The 24,060-nt window shown below is 42.6% G+C and overlaps 1 protein-coding gene across 2 annotated transcripts in view; it reads left to right on the top strand.

The window, feature by feature from the left end:
• Positions 1-24,060, top strand: part of CPEB4 (cytoplasmic polyadenylation element binding protein 4) — a 72,075-nt gene that overhangs the window by 35,203 nt on the left and 12,812 nt on the right. Inside the window, exons 3-4 of one of the 2 annotated variants that reach the window (XM_056854661.1) lie at positions 19,945-19,968; positions 22,459-22,632. In XM_056854661.1, coding sequence (XP_056710639.1) covers positions 19,945-19,968; positions 22,459-22,632 — 198 coding nt within the window. The remainder of the gene's footprint in view (positions 1-19,944; positions 19,969-22,458; positions 22,633-24,060) is intronic. The other variant, XM_056854668.1, reaches the window with a different exon arrangement.

The raw sequence follows: 24,060 nt of genomic DNA, 5'->3' as shown, positions 1-24,060 counted from the left end.
CTCTTATAACAGTCAGGCTGGCTGGATCCAACAGAACTTTTCCACAAACAGAAGGATTTCAGCCTGGAAGCTCAACTTTCTTGCCTACCCCCTCCTGCTATAGCAGTGGTTCCCAACCTTTTTTTGACCAGGGACCACTAGAACTTTTTTGTTCGGTGCAGGGACCCCAAGGTTCAAAATAAAAATTCCAAGAATTTGAAAATAAACTTTAATCATAACCGTCAGTTAAACATTAAACTTGGAATAATGGTTGAATATATATTTTTATAATAGAGAACTTTTAATTGAAAATCAATGTGATTTTTGAGCTTGCATCCTTTTTACAAGCTGGGCAATTCTGGGGCTAATACTGTTGCTCAGAGCTACACGAATATCATCACTTACTTCCAATCAATTTCTGGTCTTGTTCTTAATTATAAGCAAAGCAGAAAACCCTTGTTCGCATAAATAAGTTGTGGAGAAGAGCATAAGATATCGCAAGGCGAATCCACGAACTGTAGGATATGAAATTGCTTTTTTACACCAGAACTCTTCAAGAGAAACTGATTCAAACGCATCCTTACAGTGTCTATCATTTTGGAATTCAGTGAGCTCTTCCTGGATTTCTTCTGCAACCTCTTCAACAGCAATACCAAAAGGATTGCGAATCAGCTTTTGGGTATCTTTTGATTCGGTCTGGTTATATTCCGTGAAGTAACGGTGGAATTCATCGACCAGCATTTGCAGATGACTTCTGATGTTCTCTTGTATATTCGCGGTGATCATGTCATCTTTACTATCATCAATCAGTGCGTTTAATGTCGCAAACACAGAATAATTGTTTTCGCCAACTTTACGTACCCATAATTGAAGTCTGCAAAAAAAGTCTGCAAATAAAGTTTGTCTTCAAACATAAAAATGTTTCCCACACCTGCTAAATTTATGTTTCCAGAGCCTTGCAACTGTAAGTTTAGTTTATTCAAATGTGAGAAAATATCCACAAGATAAGCCAAATGCATCTGACTTTTCAAATCAGAAAACTGCTCTAGTATATCTTTAATTTTCTTCTCGGCTAAAAACAGCTCAACCTCTTTTCTTAGTTCAAATAACCTTCCCAGCATATTGCCTTTCGATAGCCAACGAACTTCGGTGTGGAAAAGAAGAGTCTCATGATCGGAGTCCATTTCAGTGCACAGTTTTTTAAAAAGGCATGTATTTAAGGCGCTCCTTTTAATAACATTGACCACTTTTATGGCCATTTCCATGGTATTAACAAGGCTTTCAGGAAGAGTCTTGGAAGCTAACGCCTGACGATGTATGATACAATGAGTTGTTATTGCTGAAGGATTCTTCTGTTTTATTAATGTTGCTAGACCGGAGCGTGATCTTAACATGGCTGGAGCGCCATCCGTACAGAAGCCGGTGAGTTTTTCCCACATAATGCTATGTTTCTCAAAATACTCCGCTATTATATTCATGACGTCGATACCTTTTGACATAGTTTCCAGGGTCTGCAAAATCAATAATTCCTCTTTAATAGTGTTGTCGTCGTCTAAAAAGCAGACAAATACGAGCAACTGACTGCAATTAGAAACGTCTGTCGATTCATCACACTGCAAAGCGAAACATGGTGAATTTTTTATTTTCGAAACAAGCTGCTCCTCGATGTCATTTGACATAGTTTCAATTCGAGCTTTTACCGTGTTGTTCGATAGAGGTATTTCTTGTATTTTCTTTTTGGCTTCCATCCCTAAAACTTCTTCAACAGCTATCATCAAACAAGGTTTGACGAGTGTTTCTCCTATCGTGTGTGGTTTTTTGATTGCGCTATCAATTTCGATATCTCAAACGACGCAACTAATGGTTTTTCCGATGACGCATATCTTGAACCGCTAGGCCCGAGTTTCATCTTTTTCAGATTCTCTAATTTACCTTCAAAGAATTCAGGTGGTCGGTCAGATAAATTAGGATGGACCGTTTCTAAGTGGCATTTCAATTTTGCCGGCTTCAGAGCATCGTTTCCGAGAACGGTAGCACATATAACGCACTGTGGTTTTATTTCTCCATTACTTTCAATGGAGGTAAATCCAAATTTAATGTAACTATTGTCGTATTTTCTCTTTCTTGACGCCATTCTCTGAAAATAAAACAAAGAAAATAAATCCAAATTCATTTCCATAACTATGTCATTTCGAATCAATAAATTAGTACACTAATTATGTCCAGCAGTGGACTGCGATAGGCTGAATTGATTGATTGAAATTAACCTCTCACATCCCACTCTAGGACCGTACGGTCCCATGCAAATGGACGCCATTTTTGGTTGGGATTAATGGGATTTTTGCTGTTGTGTGGATGCTGATAATTTGTCTACCCTTGGCTCATACTTTGTAAGTTTGAGAGCAACACATGCAGCACTCAGGTCATCTGTTAGTCTGAAGCTGCCTTATACTGACTCAGACCCTTGGAAGGTGGCAAGGGGCAGGAGTTCCATTTCTTCTTTTGAGACAGTCTTAGAAAGAGTGAGGGACGGATTTGACACCAGAAAGTTACCAGGTATGGAGGCCAGCTTGATGCCTGCTTGCAGCCAGCTGTCTTGTAAACACACACACACACACCATGCATTCTTTTGGGACAAATGGATTTTCGATGTTAATTGACGACAATGTTCTGCTGACAATGTTCTGCTAAGGCCATATCTAGAGCAAAGACAAATTGTGCACACAAGCATGCTGAGCAACATGGAGCTTGGTCTGCAAGCAGTTTTATGAGGGGAAGCTTTGAAGAAACCCCCCCTTCATTATGTCTTTAAAGTAGAGTGCCAGCAAGTCCTATACCCCGTCATACCCCTTCACTTGCCCTGAGTTGGCACCTTGCTCATATAAGCACATTTTCCCCATCTGAATTCTCAAAACTCTGCATGGGGGGCTTATTTTTGAGTTTTGAGAATTTGGCTGGGGAAAATGTGCATTTAGAGAGCGGCAAATCCCAGGCAAAACCGCCCATGCGTTTTCGCCCATAGAGTTCAAAGTGAGCAGCCCTGGATCTGCAACCTGCTTACCGGGCAAGCTTTTCGGGGGGGGGGAGGCGGGAAAGAGGTGTGAACTGGCCCCCTCCCCTTAAGGGTAGCTCTCGCCATAAAACAGAACTACTCACGGTGCTTTGAAATGATTTCTTTGCATCTGAACTAGGAGGTAAAGGATGGAAGAGAAATGTTTGCTTTGGTTTGGAGGGGGGGTCTTCGGCAGCCTCCCGTGACGTTGATCACCCCCCCCCATTGCGGGAGAGGCTCTCCTCCCGCCACGAACTGAGAGCGCCACCTGCTCCTCCTCCCTCCCTCCTCCATGCTCCCCCACCACCACCCAGCACGGGCCTTTCGCACGCACAACCGGAGTAACAGAGGCAGTAAAGAAGAGGGGGGGAGGAAGAGAAGCAAAGCAAAAGAGAGTCGCGATCCGGGAGCAGCCAGGGCCGCCGGAATGGCATCGCAATGCCGGGAAAAGGGGTTTTAGGTGCGCGCTGGAGATCTCTCCTCCTCCGCCGTCGTGCAGAGGAAGCCCGAGCGCGACTGGGTTTGGAGATCTCTCCCCTCCGACGGGGGAGAGGGGGGGAGAGAGAAAGAGACCTTGCTGTACAAACAGACACACACACGCACTTGCCAAAAAGGGACTCACCGCCAGCAGTAGCAGCATCTCCGGTGATGCCCAAGCTAGGTAAGTAGCCCCACGTGGTAAGAAAAGTTTGCAGTGGGGAAGAGAGGGGGGGAGTGGCAGGGACCCCTGGGAGGGGGCGCTTACAGGCTTTCAGTCAGCCTTGAATTCTTGGGGTTTGGGGTGGCTGGAAGGAAGGGCCCCCCGGCTCGTCTGCCTGTGCATGGGGCGGCGACTCCAGCAGGCGACTGCTTGCCCCCTCTCCGGACGTCTTCCCCGGTGAGTGGGGGTTTGCAGGCTTCCCCCCCTCCCTCGGGATCCGCCGTTGGGGCCTGGGGAGGGCTGGATGTCCCGGGAGCCTGGACAAGTGGGCAACCCGGCACACAAAGCAAGGAGAAGTATCTGCGCTGACCCCGAGCCACGGCCCCTCCCAAGAAAGTTTCCCCGGCTCTCGGGGAATGAAGGAGGCGAACTTACCGGGCTGGCTCGGCCCGCTCCCCCCTTCTCCTCCTCCTCCTCCTCTCTTTTTGTGCTCCTCGGCGCCGGAGCCACTGGCAAGGAGTTGCCTCACACGCCGCCGGATTTTCAATGGAGCAGTGCTGAGCTGCCGCTGCTGGGCATGGGAGGGCCTCCGGGGGCAGCAGACAGGCAGGAAGCTCCTGCCTCGGACAGAAAAACCGCTAGGAATGAGGCACACTAGGAACTGGAAACCACTAGGCTACAGCCTCCCACATCCGGGGTGGGGCAGAGCCAGAAAGGCCAGCGGCTGGGAGGAACCGCACGTGCCGGCAGAGAGGGTGGCGGAAGTGGCATACGTGCCATAGGTTCGCCTGCAGTCTTGCGGACCTTAATTTAGTGCTCGCGGACCCCTGGTGGTCCGCGGACCACCGGTTGGGAACCAGTGTGCTATAGCCTCAAATGCTCTCAGTGGAAAGGAGAAGCAAGAAATCTTTCAGTTCACAGAAACTTTCCATTGGATCCAAGCCTATATGGTTATCAGATAGAGCTGAGCTAATGTCTGAGTTCTGATTTTTCTATCGAAATTTACAAGTTCAATAAGGGGTACCTTTTGTGGAAGGTATAAGCATATTGCACAACAATCTAAGGTGTTTCTTAGCTTTTTGCTCTAGCCCTTTAGCTCATTTGGCTTGAGGGAGCTTCTGCTGGGCTTTGGTAGAAAACCTTGGGGAATGTATAACTCCTTAGCTTCCAAGGTTAAGTATCTTCTCTGAGCAGCGCTCTGTGAGCTACTTCAGGTACTGCACAGTTCTTGGAAGCTTCAAAAGCAGCTTTTGTATTACTGTCTGAATTATTATTAGTCGAGAACATGAATAACAGTGCTATCCTAAGGGGGATAGTTGTGGGGTGGCCGGGGATGGTGCAGCTGCACCACCTCCTGAGCACAGCTGACAGTGGTGACACAGCAAGCTGAAAATGTAATTTGCTTGAAACCCCATGAAACTGCTCCGTTCAGTTTCTCAGGGCTGGGCCACCACTTTTGCTGGTGCAAGTTCGTGGCGGCAAAAGGGAGGCGTTCCCAGGGCAAAAGGGCTCAGGGAGCTGACTAAAGTCAGCCCCGCCCCTAGGGACACACCGCCTTTGGTGCTGGTGCGAGCCCTTGCACCGGAGAAAAGCTGCTGTGGCACCTATGCTGGTGCCCTTGTGTGGCTCTGCAGTGTGGCTCCCCAGCACCAGTGTAAGTGGTTTTGTGCTGGCATTACTGCCCATTTAGCCAGCACAAGTTGCTCCTAAGGCCATTCACCCCCCATTCAGGATTGCTCTGCCCAAAGCAGACAGAGTTTTCACTTTGTGAATTTGCCAAGCTCTCTGACATGTAGATGCTTTAAAACAGTAAGTGAAAATGAAACTTTAAAAACAAACAAACTTCAACTCAGTTCTAGTATCAAATTATATTTTCTGTTCATTGTGGAAATAACTGCCCTGATAGCTTTATCTGTGGATCAGGTCCAAACATTTGTTTATATGTTAAAAAATGAGGTAAAATGTAAATAATATTTTTCCTAGACTGCAGTTGTTGTAGTATCTGTATTTTTAAAACACTCCCGAACTATTGTGAAATACTTCAGGAGTGTAGTTTAGGCAAATAAGTTGATCCACACATAGTATTATAGGCTTTATTTACATTATTTATAGTCCACCTTTCTCACTGAGGCTCAAGGAAGATTGCACAGAATGAGTCAATACAATCAACAGAATGGGATATTCAATAAACAATGCAATAGGATTAGGGTTGTAAAACCAATCAGAAATCTAAAAAACAGATCTGAAGCAAATTAAAAATATTAACATGAACATTAAATGATGTAAAATCTAAAAAACAGAAATCTAAAAAACAGATCTGGAGCAAATGAAAAATATTAACATGAACATTAAATGATGTAAAATTACAGAAGGCCATGCTCAGATGAGCAAAGTTGTCTAGGTGGACCATAGGGGGTCTCACAGATATGAGGGTCCAGTGGCAGACCAGAAAAAAAACTTATTTGAGGAAAAGTTCTCTTATTTGAAAGCATTTTGAACATACAATGTTCACTTGTACTGAGTCAGACTGTGAACACATCCAGTATTGTATACTCTGACGGGTGGCAGCAGCTCTCTGATGTCTTGGGCAAGAGGCTTTTCCAGTCGCGCTGCCCTTTGGACAATAGATGTCAGTGGCTGAACATGGGTAAACAGGGCTCGGGGAGAGAGGGCTGTTGACCACTGGTAGTATGTTTGGAGAGTCACTGTGGCATGGTGGTTAGCATCGTAGACCAGACGTAATGTAGTTCAGATTCCCCTTCTGTCGTGGAGTTTACTGGAAGAGTCTGAGCCAGTCATTCTTTTACTGCCTAAGCTACCTCACAGGGTTGTTCTGAAGTTTTAAGTAGAATTTGAAAAGAAAAGAAAAAGAGAACCTGTTATACCACGTGTTCCTTCAAGGAAGGGCACAGTAGGGATTAGATTTAGCAGAAGAGTTCATGAAAGGAGTTGGCAGAGCAGGTCTTTCCCAGTATCCCCCCTTCCCCAGATTGGAAGAGCCTGACAAGGAAAATGTGCCATGGGATAGGACGCTGCAGCAACAAAAAAGAAAGTGTATAAGATCACCTCCTTCACTAATCTATGCCCCAAGCAAAAGAGTAAGAGGTGACTTGATTTGATTTTCCTGTTGTTGTTGCAATTTCTTGTCATGTGGCAAATTTTGCTTGTACATCTCTCCTGGAGTGCAATCCATGCACTCTGTCTGTGACCTGTGGACTCCCTCTGTGCGTTCTCTCATTCCTGATTGGTCAGCAAATCCTACATGTAACTGTGCAGGTTTTTTTCTATTCAACATGTTGAGGTTTAAAGCAGGAAAGGTGTGTAACATTCTCCTGCCTGCCCTGCCTTGAGAAAGTTTGAATAGTTAAGATTGGAGAAAACATATATATATTTTTAAAGGGGAATGTGGCAACAGCCTTAGTTTTTTTTAAAAAAGAATTACTGTATTACAAGATGACCATTTCTCTTACTTGCCAAAGTGTGTCTTATGTACTTGTTTCATGTACTAAATTTTAGTTTGAATATAAGCAAGGATATTTGTAGCAACCAAAATATTACTGTACGTAATAGGATTACCGGTAGTTTAAAAACTCCTTGCCTGCCTACCTGTGTTCACTTTGACATTTGTGAAATGTCCTCATGTCTTTTGGAGAGTTTTTCTTGATACTTTGAATGTAGAGCCAGTTATTTTGTAAAAAGAAAGCTGCATAGCAGAAAGAAAATGTATGAAAATGTAATGGGGCAGTCAGTTAAGTGCAGTAATCCATTAAACTCATTCTGATACTTTGCCTTCCAACTAGAAGTAACATTTTAAAGGGCAGGTAGCGAGTGGGTGGGGGGCTTAAAACAGAATTATGGGGCATAATTATCTCTTAAAGATGAACATACAACCCCTGATTCCATCGTTACCCAAAAATGCCTAGCAGATTCAGTTTTACCGTATATTCATCATCAATGAACAACAGTTACAGGTAAGCGCAACCCTGTTTTCTTTGGTGCTTAAGTTGATGAAATATTATAGAATAAGGACGGGAGGAATCAAGCAAATTACGGCAATGTGTAAGAAAAGGAATAAACTTATCTCCCATACTAGGTGTTTGTTTATTTAATTCATTTGTACCCCACCTTTCTCCCAATGAAGACCCCAAGCGGCTTACATCGTTCTCCTCGCCTCCATTTTATCCTCACAACAACCCTGTGAGATAGGTTAGGCTGAAGAGAGTGTGACTAGCCCAAGGTCACCCAGAAAGCTTCCATGGCACAAATGGGGATTCAAACCCAGGTCTAGCACAAGATGGGGTGGGGGACACACAGTGGCAGCAGCTCTGAGGAGGTAAGGTAATTGTTTCTTGACTCCTGGTCCTAATAGGCAATGAGGTTTGTGAGTGAATCTCACGCTCCTGAGGAAAAGCAGTGAGGGGATTCAAGTGCATCTTGTTCAAACTTTACAGCCAGTGTTTCCTTTTGTAACTTGATCAAATAGCACTGAGAGCCCCATCAGGTTAAGTGGAAAAGACATTGGACACCTTCATTGGAAGCTTAACTGCATTTCATGTTCTTTGCACTTTCATCTTTTATAGTATGGGAGAGCCTATGTTCCTCCTAGATAATCCAGGTTGGGTGTGTGCACCATATCTATTAGAGAGAATTTACACCAACAGTAGCAAGACCATATCTCTTCACAGGAGCAGGAAAATGTCCATCATCCAAATTAAAAAGTGTCACTTTGTTGCTCATTCATTTAAAGTAATCTGTGGCATTTCGGTTATGTTCTTAAGTTGAAAAACAACACTTCTTAAGGACAGAATGCATATTTAGGTGCAGTTCAGATACAATGGTGAACCATGTTTTGCTTCATGGATGAGCCTTGAAGGAAATTCTATCTTCATATGATCCCTGCTCCTCCCTTCTGTTGAGTGTGGAACGGAATTGGTTCTGAGGCAAACCATTGTTTGCCATCACAGTATACTAGAAAGTGGTACATGCTGTTTATGAAGAAATAGCACACATTTATGGAACATGCCTAGAGCAAATGCAGCTATTATATATGGCATGTGTATTGGTACTGATAGGAGCACGCACAGTGCTGAATCTTTAAAGCAGGATTTGTGTAGATCATACTCCTGAACAGACGTCTACCTGTAAGTCTTACCTTGGTTCTGTTTATATTATCAGAAAATACATTTATTTTTTGTGCTTCGGTTCTTGTAGATGGTAATTTCAGTGGAGCCAATGAAAAGATTGCATGGTACAGTTTACACCCCAGTTCAGGCAAATTGAGGATTAAGATTTTAGGAATATTTTCCCAAGGGAATGGCTGCATTTCTGGCTAATTAAATAAATCTCCTGTAGCATGCGGCCTGTCTCGGACAATACAGCTCATTCATATACTTACCAGGAAACAAGAATTATACACTAGTTTAGAAAGGATACAATGATACAAGATTCCAAACATAGTACTTCACAGAAAAGGCTGGTCACAGAAAAGCACAAAAGATTACATCTGAACTGGCAAATCCCAATTTGTGTTCCTTCTGCAGACGAAGATTCCAAACGGGGGGTTGAAATTTTCATCTGCAGGAAAAGCACAAACCATAATTTGTCAGTTTAGATGTATTCTGCAACTTATGGTATGTTATTTATTTTTTTTGTTAAGTTCAGTTTTGGTTTTTCTTTGGGTTGGTGTCAAATCAAAATACACAACACAGAATTCCTAATTTCATATTACTCTAGACATTTATCATGCTTTTCTACAGTATGTTATGTTGTAGGCTCAAGGTGACGAGTGTACACGGGGTTAATCCTGACCGTTGAATGCCAGCCCCAAGAAGAAAACGTTACATCTCTTCTGGAAAATGTTTTCCAGTGCTTCAATCTGCTGTTGAAACAAATTTCCCAAGTCTCATGATTAAAAAAAAATAAAAATGGAAAAGTGGTTTCCCTTATTACAGTGTGGCTGCATAAAACTGAATTGGCCACTGGAGAAAATCCATTATGCTATTATCTAGCAAAGTCATGTGCAAACTTAAAATGTATGAGCATATACAAATCTTGGTATGTGCATATATAAACCTTAATGCTTCCTGAAGCTAAAGCAGGGGTCGGCAAATTCATTAGTCAAAAGAGCCAAATATCAACAGTACAACGATTGAGATTTCTTTTGAGAGCCAAATTTCTTAAACTTAAACTATATAGGTAGGTAGATTGTTTATAATATCAATCAGACTTCAGGGAAAGCCTATCAACATAAGCATCCTTCAAGCTTATCCCCCAACTACAGATGCTGATGAGGAAGAAATTGAAAGTTTTTATGCCAGTGTTCAGGAAGAAATTGATCACACACCTAAACAAGATATGCTGATAATCGTAGGTGATTGGAACGCAAAAGTAGGAAACAAAGCAGAATCAAATGTTGTTGGCAGATTTGGGCTAGGAGCATGGAATGAAGCAGGAGAACGCCTCGTAGAATTCTGTGAAGACAACTATCTGTTCATTGAAAACACATGTTTCAGGCAACCAAATAGACGATTGTATACATGGACATCACCAGACGGCCAGTATAGAAATCAAATAGATTATATAATTGGAAGCAGAAGATGGAGAAGCTCTATTCTCTCGGCCAAAACAAGACCAGGAGCCGACTGCGGTACAGATCATGAATTGCTGATATCGAAAATAAAGATAAAGCTTAAGAAAAACACCAAAACATTCATAGCACCAAAATACAATCTAAGCAATATTCCAGAAGAGTTTAAAGACCATGTAAGGAACAGATTTGCATTACTAAGTTCAAGTGAATGTAAACCTGAAGAACTATGGGTGGAAACAAGAGATATTATCAAGGAAGAATGTGCAAAGACTATTCCTGTAGCCAAAAGAAAAGAAAAACCTCGATGGATGTCTGAGGAAACTCTTAAAATTGCCAGAGATAGACGAGAAGCAAAAGTAGAAGGTGACTAGCACGTAGAGACAAAGAGACCTATTATAATAACCAGTGTAAAGAAATAGAAGAGAACAACAAAAAAGGAAGAACAAGAGATCTGTTCCACAAGATCCAAGAAATCAAAGGGAAATTTAAAGCACGGTTAGGCATGCTGAAAGATCAGCATGGAAATACATTAACTGAACAGGACAAAATAAAAGGTGGGAACAATACACTGAAGAACTATACATAAGAGATGAAAGGATAAAAGATTATTTCCAAGAAGAATCTTTTGAAGAAGAACCTACAGTTTTAGAAAGTGAAGTGAAAGCTGCATTGAGAGCAATCGGGAGAAACAAATCACCAGGAGCAGATGGGATATCAATAGAGCTATTCCAAGCCACAGAAACGGAGTCCATCACAATCTTGACAAGAATATGCCAACAGATATGGAAAACAAAACAATGGCCCACAGACTGGAAACAATCCATTTACATTCCAATTCCCAAGAAAGGAGACATCAAAGATTGCAACAACTATCGGACCATTGCATTAATTTCTCATGCGAGTAAAGTGATGCTCAAAATCTTACAGCAAAGGCTGTTACCATATATGGAACGAGAAATGCCCGATGTTCAAGCTGGTTTCAGAAAAGGAAGAGGCACTAGAGATCATATTGCAAATATACGCTGGTTACTGGTACGAGAGAATTTCAGAAGAAAATCAGCTTGTGTTTCATAGATTACAGCAAAGCTTTTGACTGTGGATCATGAAAAGCTATGGCTGGTTTTAAAGGAAATGGGTGTGCCACTACATCTGATCGTTTTGATGCGCAACCTGTACTCTGGACAAGAGGCCTCAGTTAGAACAGAACATGGAGAAACGGAATGGTTTCCAATTGGCAAAGGTGTCAGACAAGGATGTATTTTATCTCCCTATCTCTTCAATCTATATGGAGAACATATAATTAGGAAAGCTGGATTAGATTTAGATGAAGGTGGAGTGAAAATTGGAGGGAGGAACATTAATAATTTGAGATATGCTGATGACACTACATTATTGGCAGAAAATAGTGAAGATTTGAAACAACTATTGCTGAAAGTTAAAAGAGAAAGTGCCAAAACAGGACTACAGCTGAACATCAAGAAAACAAAAGTAATGACTACAGGAGAATTACACAACTTTAAGGTTGACAATGAGGAAATTGAAATTTCTATTCCTTGGTTCCACCATCAACCAAAAGGGAGACTGCAGCCAAGAAATTAGAAGGAGATTGAGACTGGGAAGGGCAGCCATGAAGGAGCTAGAAAAGATTTTGAAGTGTAAGGATGTGACTCTGGCCACCAAGACTAGATTAATTCATGCCATCATATTCCCTATTACTATGTATGGGTGTGAAAGCTGGACAGTGAAGAAAGCTGATAGGAAGAAAATAGATTCCTTTGAAATGTGGTGTTGGAGGAGAGTGTTACGGATTCCGTGGACTGCCAAAAAAACAAATCAGTGGGTTATAGATCAAATCAAGCCTGAACTGACCCTAGAAGCTAAAATGACTAAACTGAGGCTGTCGTATTTTGGTCACGTCATGAGACGACAAGAGTCACTGGAAAAGACCGTCATGATAGGAAAAGTTGAGAGCAGCAGGAAAAGAGGAAGACCCAACAAGAGATGGATTGACTCAATAAAGGAAGCCACAGCCTTCAATTTGCAAGACCTGAGCAAGGCTGTCAAAGATAGGACATTTTGGAGGACTTTCATTCATAGGGTCGCCATGAGTCGGAAGCGACTTGACAGCACTTAACACACACAACACACATTGTTTATTAACTTAATAAACTTTAATTAAAGTTTTAAGTCTTAATTAAACTATAGGTACACTGAATAAAACCTGATATCATACTTAATAATGATCTTTTTTATTGTTAAAAATTAAATTGTAAGTCCCTGCCATTTCCCCCTCCCCGTCCGGAGTCCTCGTCTGGAGGCCTGGTGTACAGCCATAAAAGCCTATTGGTAGACCTGGCCTCCGGCTGAGTCCCATTGGGAGGCCAGGTCTACCCATTGGCTTTCTTGGCAGTAGACCTGGCCTCCGGAGGCCCATAGAAGCCAATGGGTAGACCTGGCCTCTGAAGGGGGACTTTTTCCCCCTCCTCGGAGTCCAGGTCTACCGCCAAGAAAGCCAGTGGGTAGACATGGCCTCTGAGGAGGGAAAAAAAGTAAGTAAGGCATCCATAAAATTAAATCATGACAATGACTGACAAACACTGTACATTTTCCCCATCTGCATTCTCAAAACTCTGCAGGGGGGCTTATTGTTGAGTTGTGCATCTGAGTGGCAAATCCAAGGCAAAACCTCCCATTCATAAATGGCCAATAACCCCCCATGCAGAGTTTTGAGAATCTGCATGGGGAAAATGTGCATCTGAGTGGCAAATCCAAGGCAGAACCTCCCATTCACAAATGGCCAATAACCCCCATGCAGAGTTTTGAGAATCTGGATGGGGAAAATGTGCATCTGAGTGGCAAATCCAATGCAAAACCTCCCATTCACAAATGGCCAATAACCCCCATGCAGAGTTTTGAGAATCTGGATGGGGAAAATGTGCATCTGAGTGGCAAATCCAGTGCAAAACCTCCCATTCACAAATGGCCAATAACCCCCATGTAGAGTTTTGAGAATCTGGATGGGGAAAATGTGCATCTGAGTGGCAAATCCAAGACCACCACCTCCTCGCCGCCGCCTGTGCTCCTTCCTACCTTCCCTCAAGACCCGACCCAGGACTGCCCTGAGCGGACACTGACGGGCCCCGCGCCCCACTTACCTCTGAGCCCGGGGAACAGGTGGCACAGCGCGGCGGGAGCGTGGTGTGGACGGAGCCAAGCCGCTGTTCCGGGCTGAGCAGGGAGGGGCGAGTGACTGGGGCCCCGACAGCCATCCCCGACGGGAGGGCGGGCCGGAAAGGCATTCTCCCAGCCAGCATGCTGGGGCTGAGAGGCAAGACCAGGAGCAACCCGGGGCAGGGCAACGCCCCAGCGGGCCGGCGCGCAGACGCCGACGGCTCCAGCACCAGGCGGCCCTTACAACAAGGGAGAGGGGAGCCAAAGCGGGGTGGCCTAGAGGAGGCCCCGGGGGGAGGTAGCTCGCCGGCCGGCAGGAAGACGGGCCCGGACGGACACCAGACGGACCCCCCGACTAGACCACCCGCCAGAGATGAAAGGGGCGGGGCTGGAAACCGGGAGGGCACTGACACTGGGCTACTTTGAGGGCCCTTGGAAGTTCGGGGAAGGTGGAAGGGGCGGGAAGCGCTTCAAACCCCCGCCGGCCAGCTGGGTGGGACTGGAAAGAGCCGCACTCAAGGGCTCAAAGAGCCGCATGCGGCTCGGGAGCCGCACTTTTGCGACCCGTGAGCTAAAGTATGTGTTTTACACCCTGCCAAATACCATCATTTATTAATCTTGTGGGGAAAGTACACTAAGTGATACATACAATATTGCCAATTTCAAATATGTTATCGAAAGGTTGTTGCAACAGTGGCTGCTTTTATGTTTTATAAATCTTGCATATATTCAGTACCTTAAGCTTAAAAAATATTTTTAAATGTTTTCCAACTTATTGGTTTTAACTGTTTCTCATACTGCCATCAAATGCTGCTCCTGGGAGACAAAGGGCCCTCTGGAACAGGATGAGAGCCAAATGTGGGGTCTGCAGAAGGAAGAGCGAATTGGTGGAAACTTCCCTTCCCCTTCCATTAGTGAAAAATTTAGTCAGCATCCGATCTGTATGTGGCTGCTGAGAGCGAGCATGGTGTAGTGGTTAAGAGCGGTGGTTTGGAGCGGTGGACTCTAATCTGGAAGCCGGTTTGATTCTTCCTTAAGCGGCAGAGAAAGTCGGCATATAAAAACCAACTCTTCTTCTTCTTCATTTGAGGTTGAGGCTGTACAGCCTCAGCCCTGCAGGGTAAATATCTGCAGGGTGGCTGCCAGTCAACCAGCTCCTGCTGTAGCTTCCATAGTTCTGTAAGTTTAACAGCGACAAGGGCAACATCCATCAGCAAAGCCTTTCTTTACTTCTGTAATTAGGCCGGAGGGACAAAGGGAGGGGAGCAATTTCTGTAATGGAATATGGCTGTACACTGACCGATACGCTTCTGGAAATAAACTCCTTGACAGAGCACGTGCTCAGAGACATTGTACTCTTCTTCATTTCTGTCGGCCAGAAAAGTCTGTGTGAAAAAATAATGTTATCTTTTGTGAAGATCTCCTGGAAAAGTGGAGTGGGGAACAGAGTAGATTTCTGTGGAGCAGAACAGGATGAGTGGTAATCATCCTGTAAGTTGGGTCTAATTACATGTCGCATTTTATTTTGTGTTCATTCAAAAATATGATTTTATTTTTGTAAATCGAGCTGATAGGCCTGCATTTTCTAGGCGAAAAACACAGAGGGGGGAGAGCTGTTTAACGTCTTCCTGCCTTAGTTTATTTACTTCATTTACAGCCCACCTTTCTTGCAAAGACTCAAGGTAGACTACAAATAGGGTTGCCAGCCCAGCACTGTTAATCACTGGGGATGAAGGGTGGGGGCATGTAAATTGCTATCACTAGCACTTCCAGCACAAACCTGGATGTGATGTTACTACATTGGGGCAGTGTTCTAGGATTCCGCTGAAACTCTGTGGCAAATCTGTAGTGTTTCAGTGGAATCCTAGAGCGTCACGCCGACTTGACATAATTTCTGAGTTTGCATTGGGAACATCATTGGAGCTATGGAGAGCCCCCATTTCCCCCTTGCTGCCCTACCAAGTGGTGAGGGGTGATCATGGGTGCTGGGCAGGAGATCTCCTTAACAGTTCAGTCAGACAGCTTAAGGCATCCAAGAAACAGTGCAATAGGACTAGGATGGCAGAATTAGAAAACCCTGCAAACAAAAATATATCTGTGGTGTGGCATACCATAATGCAGAAAGTGGATTACAAAGGAAGAAGACAACGCAGTAAATGCAAGGTGATACATACAATAAAGGCAGCAAGAAAGGGCTCCAAGCTAAGTTGCTTTTCATTCTTGAAGAAGCAGTTCTACTTGGCTGCATTTTCAAAGAAAGAACTGTTTTTAAAAAGAAAACATGTAGTTTGACCCTCGGTTTTATTTTTAATAACAAGAAGGAATATTCACAAAAACATAGCTTTTTTGCAAATACTTTACCGAAAAATATAGGTGTGTAGTATTATGGATATACAAATCTAATTTCTGTATGCTAGGCTATTAAGTTAAAAAGAGAGAAATGGTTATAAGGCTCTGTCTGTAAACTGAGTTCCGATCTCCAATAACCTGTGAAGGGATTTTATGCTTTAACCAAAAAAGGTTTAATAAGCTGCCTGGCTCCTAATTTTAAAGTATTCAGAGACAGCTAAGTTACAATTTTCTAGTAATGTGTTGACGGAAAGGTATTCTGTAGCAGATGTTTCTCAGTTCTCAAGCAGAGGTCTTTCCTAGCCCTGCTACCTACTTCTGCATGCAGAGCTCCCCCTTCTTGGGGGAGATATGGCCCAGTCAAGGCTCCCAGGCATGTATAAGCAGCTTCCCGATGGCGCCTTTCTGTCATTCACACTTTTACACAGTTGCTACGGGAAACGCTTGTGCAACATTCACGAGAAATGCGATTGCTGTGTAAAGCATGGCGCTGCTGATAGACGTGAGTGGGTAAAGTACTACACAGTGTGGCAATGCTCAGGCCATGGGACTAGGAGTTCCAGTTGCCTGGGGCAGCTCTTGTTCCTGCCACATCAGGGTCATCTTTCTCTTCCTGATCAAAACAGGTTTCTCTTGCAAATGTTTCCTTGGATCATCATAACCTTGACTTTTCTTGTGCTTCCCTTCTTAACTGTTGGTCAGATCTTGTTTGTTTTCACCTCTGTCTTGTTCAGATTGCAGGGCCTGAAGGGAGCACCCATGTCATGCCCTCCTCCTGTTCCGTGCCTCACACGGTGGTCCTAAATAAATGAAGGGCAGCAGGGCAATTAGGTTTTACTGCTCACATTAAAATGCATAGTAGAAACCAGTTTTTTCAAGCTCCATCTTTTCTGTACTTTTTCCAATTAATATTTGTACATCATAGCTAATTTATTTAAAAGTTCTCAGCATGCTAGGCTTGAGATCTATTGAATTATAAACTGAGTGTTGTTTTTTTTAATTCCAGAAGTTACTTTTGCTTATCTTTTTATTCAGCAATGAGGGGGAAATGGTTCATATTGAAATTTATGTAAATGGCTCTATTTCTTTTGAAATGGTGGCTGCTTGGGTTTAATAATCAAGTATAAAACTAAGCTTACAATGTCTTGATTGCCTACCTACAAGCTTTAGTGAGGGAACTGAAACTGGGAAAGAAGCCTTTAGAAATTTGGTGGACTGTGGGGGAGATATTGTCAAAGCCCTGTTTACAGGATTAAAATAATTTAAGTAACTTGGGTGAGTTGTCCGTGGCTAGATTTCAAAGCCTCATTTCTGAAATATCCTGAATATGGCATACCATAGAAGTTTACCAGGTAAAATAATTGCTTTCCCAACAATAAAGGTTTCACTGCCGCTGTATTCAAATACTGTAAATGAATTCAAGTTCATTCATATAAAGCCTGATTTGCCTCTTGGCCTGGTGAACTGAGAAGAAAGACTGAGAAGAAAGTTTGCAATCTAACCACAATTTATTGTACCAGATAAATCAAGTGGTTTAACAAACTGGGGTTCGTTTCTTCCCTGTGTTGGTATCGAATCCTGGTTTCTGGGCAAGAAACAAATCCTGTTTGTTAGGTCACCTGAATTCAGATGTCACAACAAATTATGGCTAGATCAAAGCCCTCTGTAGACCAGAAAATTTTCAATTTCTGCTCAGCACACAAGAGAAGAGGGATGGAGTACACAAGCCTAGGAATAAACCAGGCATACCCCCATGATCAAACTTGAACTGACCCCAAATGTTTGTCTTACTAGGTCTACTTATGAAGTGCAAATAATAAAGTGCTTTTTGTTGGAAAGATCCAGAGTGGCGAATGATGTTAACATTCAGGGTAACCAGTTGCCCCAATGAGGAGAGTTAAGGATGAAAACTGGGTTCCCCTTTCGAAGAGCAACTGTACGGTGGCACTAAAATGGCTTTGCTTTTATAGTAACTGACTGTGCTCTTTACTCCAAGATTTTTGGAGGCAAAGTTTGCCCATTTTGAGGTCACTTCTGTGACAAAAGGTATCTTTTAACCTAATCTGAACTGGGGAACTTGTAGAATAGCGTACTTCTCTCGAGTAAATATTTAAAGTACTGGAAAACACTTCAGGAAATACCGCAGGTGTTCTTTTACATTGTTTAAAGGTCCTTCTTGAATATTGTGATAGAATAGCAGTATTTGAGTCCAGTCCAGCCAGCAATTGGAACTTCAGTCTGGATCTGAATTGGAAAAACCTCTTGAAATACTTCAGATATAGTCCTTGCCGCCCCCCCCCCCCCGAGTGCTTTTGAAACATCCCAAATAGTGTTACTTTTATTAACTGGATTTACATACCACAATATAAACCTGTGTTAAGTATGATTGTTCAGCTGTAGTTTTCCTGCAATATCTGGATTTCATTCAGCTTGGAAAAATGCAATAACACCTTCTCTGCCTGTATTTTCTTCATACGGTTTGTCAGAAACATACTTGTAGAGACTCACAAGTGACAAAACAGCAAGTCTGTTGATTTAACCTCCTTGTCATGGGCTCAGTAGGAATTGCAGCTATGTTGACAAGTTCAGTCAGTGCACCAGACAAGGAAAGGTGCATGTTGTATGCTGGTTGTTACAGACCACAAGTGGGATTTAATAGCTTTTTAGGCAGGAAACTCTTTGGAGATACTTGAATCTCTGTCAAGCACACACACAAGGCAGAACAATGTAGATGCACCCTAGGCCTTTCCACATGTATAAACAAGGAAATACTTGATGTTAAGCGAGAATTACTGTTGTGACCTTTAATATGATATGTAGAGCTGGAGATAATGAACCCTTAAGATTTTAAATGCACCTGCCATCCAACGGCATTCTCTATCCCACACCCCAGCGCACTGTTGATTTTGCCCGACCTGTTCCTGTGCTGGAAGTATTAACTGAGGAACATTCTTCAGCCTACCTGAGGAGAGTAAATGGACTATGTGAAGGAAGTAGGTGATAGAGGGAGCTAGCCTCACTGGTCTACTTGGAATCCTAATCAGGTCTATTCAGTGGGGCTTACTTCAAGGAAAGTACGATTGCACTGATAGAATAGGGAGGGTGCTCGATTCAGCAGCTACCCACTAAAGCTGTGTTGTGTGGAGATGAATTATTGAAAACACTGAGGCTTGCAGTATTCAGAACAAGGACAACAAACCATTTTTAAAAAAGAAATACGTGTCTTTTTAACAATATGCTTATAAAAATAGACTGTGAACCTTTTGGGGTGGCTGCTAATAGTGAGTGTTGAGGACAATGTCATGAGTGAATAATATGGCGCCAACTGTTAAATTCTTATTCTTTGCTTTAGAAATTAGAACAAAATCATGCTAATGGGTATCTTGGGTAAGAGTAACGTTGCCAGCTGTTGTTTTGAGCATGCAATGTGTGCTGATGCTTAAAAGCTCATGGCATTGCATGTCTGTATTCCACCCCTACCCGATTGTCATAGTCTTTAATTGGGAGTATATGCTAGATGAGCATTGAAACAACTTATTCTCCATGGCCAGTAAAAACTGAGGAGTAGCAGAAGGGAGCAAGAAAACATCTTCCTTTAGTGTTGTTTTCCTAATCTTTGGAGCTTTTCAGTGGTTCAGCCAAATGGTTAATATGTTTACAAAACTACTTGCTAGCTGCTGGCTTATGCTGAGAGTAGCAGGTCCCTAAACATTTAACTGTTCTATCTTTGGCTGCAAGGCAACCTTATTGTCCTGTTCATTTTCACTGTGTACATTTCAAAAATGAACAGATTGGTACACTGAAACAAAATTGCACGATGCTTAAGAAATAGATTGGATGATAAGATCAGAGCCAAACCCTTCATCTTAGCTAGATGAGGAAACCAGGCATTACTAATAAATTTGCTGATCCTTAACATGGTATACCAGTGAACAGAAAGTGGTTAAAGATGGAGTATTCCAAATCAGACCTCTTTGCTATCTACTGTCATGTTGTTGTATTCCCAGAAGCAAAAGATGTGGGAATGGGTGGAAGGTTTCTGATGTGGTCTTCCTCTGCAGTATGCGGAGGCTTGAGAACCATGGGAGCTAGCATGAAGGAGATGAAGACGTATTTTTTTTAACAATGTTTGAAAGGTTGTTTTTCTTCTCGTTTGACATGCAGCAAGGACATATGGGAGAAGGCGAGGTAACAACATTCCTCTTTAATTTCCTAATGTTTAAAATGTCTCCTGGCACAGCTAATGCATACATTGCTTCTATAGAGAAGGCTGGAAGCTGTTTTAAGCCAGGCTTCCTAAGTTTGCATGCTGTGGTAACCTTTAATAACTGGATGTAGTGTCTTCCAAAAAAAGGCTGTCTAGGCAGAATAAGTGTAATTATATCAAGTCATGGGAAGGGTGGGCGGATCACATGGTGGTTCTATAATGTAGGCTTGAAAATAATAGATAATAGGTTTGACTGTGAGGGGCAGAGAGTCTGGGGAGGGGGTTAGTTAGGGAAGACCTAAATGACTCTCATTTCCAGGTCTCTTTTTCAAAGGTGACTTTGGTCATGATTAACTACAAATGTGGCTTTGTTCCATACCGCTTTGGCAAGAGCAGGGGCTTTTACGGGAAAGCAGTATCTTTCATAACCACTGGGATGCTTGATCAGTCTGATGTAGACTGTATAATGCTGCCTAAGAAATGTATTCCTGTGTAGTCAGTTCACTGATCTAGCTCTTTCTACATCTGGTATCTCCAGAGATGCCCAGAATCCAAGATCTGTCCTTGTTTGTGCTCTTCACACAGGCAAGGTAGCAGTTACTTTAGGGAAATAGCTTTGGAACAGTGCTTGCTTTGGAGAAATAGTGGGGTCATGCTTTGAACTTTTTAGGAGTTTCAGTTCACTTGTGAAAATGTAACTTGGCAACTAATAGCGCCATCCTAAGCAGAGTTGTACCCCTCTACTTAGTAGAAAGTTGTAACACTGCTTAGGACTGCATTGTAGGTCACTTAGGTGGTTTTTTTTTTCCGTTTCTTTTTTTAATTCCATGGAATGAGAGGCCTGCAGTTCTAGGACTGCATTCTCTAAACATGCATGGCAGGAAATCTTAGATGCATTAGTAACTTTGCTAGGTCTCAGCACTGCTGTGTGTGTGTGTGTGGGGGGGTAGGAGATTTGCTATCCAAAATCTTTCCATAACAGCAGGGGGTGATTAGAGGAGTTGTTACTGAAAAGGGAACTTGGTGCAATTAAAAAAACAGGCCTGAAAGCAACTCGGTGTAAAATATGTAATTAAAAGGGGTTGATCCCTCTCAGTAATTTTCCAAGGATTTACTTGGGGGGGGGGGGGGAATTCAAGAACACAGATGATGAAATTGTGAGTAGTATTATTGTGCTTGTGATTGTTCTAAACAGGAGATTTTTGTGGGTGAAGTGGTAGATTGATAAAAAAACCCAATTTTCCAATGACTGATCTTTTGCTGTCAAGTTAGACTGTTGGTTCTCCCTCCCTTTTGGTGATGACAGTAGCTTGATTCAGGGACTGAAAAATACTAAGATGTCTTCTTTGCCATATCCCTCATCCCTTTGCCATACTTACAATCTGAATTTCAGAGCTGATAGTACTTTCTTCTGCTAACTGGTACCTTGTTCAACTTTCCATATTCAGTACAAGCAAAGATTTCCAAAGCACCACTATTTAAAAAGAAAAGTATTTTCTCAGCAGCCATGATAATCTCTGGACAAAACTATATTATAATGATTCTTAATAAAATATTGAAGGGATTTTAACATTGTTTTCTTTGATGTGAGCTTAATCCAAAAGGAACAAGAAAAGTAGCTAGAAATGCAAGTTTTCCCAGTCTGTCTTGAAAAGATAAAGAAATACTAAAGGAATCAGTTTTGTTAATTCATATGCTAAGCAGTTAAAGAAAAAGCACTTTCCCAATAATGTATGCAGTATCGTAGCAAAAGGGCTTCTTATAGAATCGATAGAAGAATGCTTGTGGTGTTGCTTTCCTAGAGAAACCATTAATTAATCTTGTTTAACATCCATAGTGACATTTACTACCAATTGATAAAACCATTTAAGGCCTACTTCACATTGAGATGGTAGATGTGTATTTGTACCGCTTCAGACTGTAGATGGGGCTCTAGATAGGATACACCTCATATAAGAAATCATGTATGTAGAAAACTAGCATGTCAAAAGATATTCTCTCTTGTCATGTTAGTTTTCAATCTGGGGATTTTTTTGAATGTGGAGGAACATTCCATCATATGAGCCCCCATGTCTAGACTGAAGTTTTAACATTGTGAAACACTGATTACCATCTCAGTGGAAACGGGGGCTAAGCAATGTCAGGGCTATTTGTTTGCTTTTCTGGTTTTGGGCTTTTAGGTAGGCTACTTTTCTGTCTCAATTGCTTTTGTCAGCTGATAGTGGTTTCACGGGTTTTTGAAGTATTAACTGTTTAATACTGTACAGTTTTGCAGTACTCTTAATTTAGTGATTATTGGGCAATGTTATGTATCTGTGTAATTAATGGATCTTTTTAATGAACAGGAGTAAATATTATTTGTTGTATGATCGTAGAAAAGTACAGTGCTGATGTTGCTGATAGTTGTTATTGAAGTAGACTATTCTTCTGTTAGTATGCTTTGTATTTTTTGTCCTTGCTTGTTGTTGTAGGTCAATCCTCACTGTTCCCAATGGAAGATGGATTTCTGGATGACGGACGTGGGGATCAAACTCTCCACAGTGGCTTAGGATCACCACACTGCTTCTCACACCAGAACGGTGAACGAGTGGAACGATACTCCCGCAAGGTGTTCGTAGGTGGCTTGCCACCTGATATTGATGAAGGTATACCAATGTACCCAGAAATACCCACAATAAACAAGTGCCAGGCATGACTGAGATTCTCTGAAGGGGGTTTGTGTGTGTGTAAATACAGATTTTGGCTGCAATACTGAGCATGTGCAACATTCTCATGTCCTGACTGTATTTGGTTTTTAAGCCTGTGAAAATTATTACTTAAACAATGACATGCCAAATGCACAAACTAGTGCATTATGAACTGTGAGGTGGAGTTATTAGCCACACAGTTAATGCAATAATCTTTTCCCTGGTTCAGACATAATGTGAAACCACACTTTAATTGAACGATGGTCAGTTTGTAAAACTAAATTTCAGTTCACAGGTGATCGCTCAGTCACTGTTCACTGTGACATTCGTAGTTTTTGACCTTTCTCACACTCTTAAAAATGCTGTTGCTATCCCAGTCTGCACTGTGGTGTCCGAGTGAGGGAAAGCTTTAAGGGTGTCACCAGTTTACTTTCTATTGGTCAGAGTTACTACAGGGCCATAAATCCACACCCCCTTTTCTTTTTCACTGACATAAAACCTTTCCTTAAACCAAAACACACAAAACTGTGAAGGGTTTACCCCCCACCCTACAAAGTTTCTTCTTACTATTGGTGAGAGTTTGCTTTGTACGCTGCTGGTGGAAAGGCAGATTTGGAGGTCAACACACATTTCCAACAGAGCTGGTGGCAGCATAGATGACACAGAAGAAGCCTGTTCCTCCCTTATCTGTGCCTGTGGCACTCCAGCTGCCTCTGGAGCTTGCAGCGTTGGTAATGGCTCATGGTGATATAGGCTTTGCTGGCTCAAGATATTTTGTCCCCCAAGCACTTTCTTCCCGTGCTGCCCCTAACAGATCAGATAGGCTGCAGAAGCCGCATCTCTGCAGTCTCCCTTGGAGCCCAACCAGGTGGCAGTGGCACAGCTGTGGAGGTTGGACATCTTCTGTGTTGTCCCTAGTGGGTGTAAGGCAGGTTGCAAAATTAATACCTGTACATATTGCACTGGAGTCCAGTGGCAGTGGTGCCAGTGTGATTGGGGGAATGCACCTCCCAGACCTGCCTTCCCAAATCATGGGAGAGCCAGCCTTGCCCCACAGTGGCAGCGATACAGAGCAGGGGAGGGTGATGACCCACTTCCCTGACCTGCTTTGCCATAACAAGGGATATGCACCTAAAAAAAGGAGGGGAAACCTTTTTCAGATTTTCATTTTGGGAAGGGTATCTCAGATTCTCATTTTAATTTATTAATATGCTAAATGCCATTAAAGACATTCATATCAGTTACAGAATTAAAATAGGAGAATATACAATAAAACTATAGTATATACGATTCATAGACAGTTTATACAATTTAAACAGACCTCAAATTAATAAAACATTTTCCATTTGAAGCTAAATTACCAAGGCCCAGCTTGGATCTTATATA

Source organism: Euleptes europaea, chromosome 1 (assembly GCF_029931775.1).
Source record: "Euleptes europaea isolate rEulEur1 chromosome 1, rEulEur1.hap1, whole genome shotgun sequence".
NCBI lineage: Eukaryota > Metazoa > Chordata > Lepidosauria > Squamata > Sphaerodactylidae > Euleptes > Euleptes europaea.
Note: the sequence above shows the minus strand (reverse complement) of the source record. Positions and strands in the feature narration are given on the sequence as shown.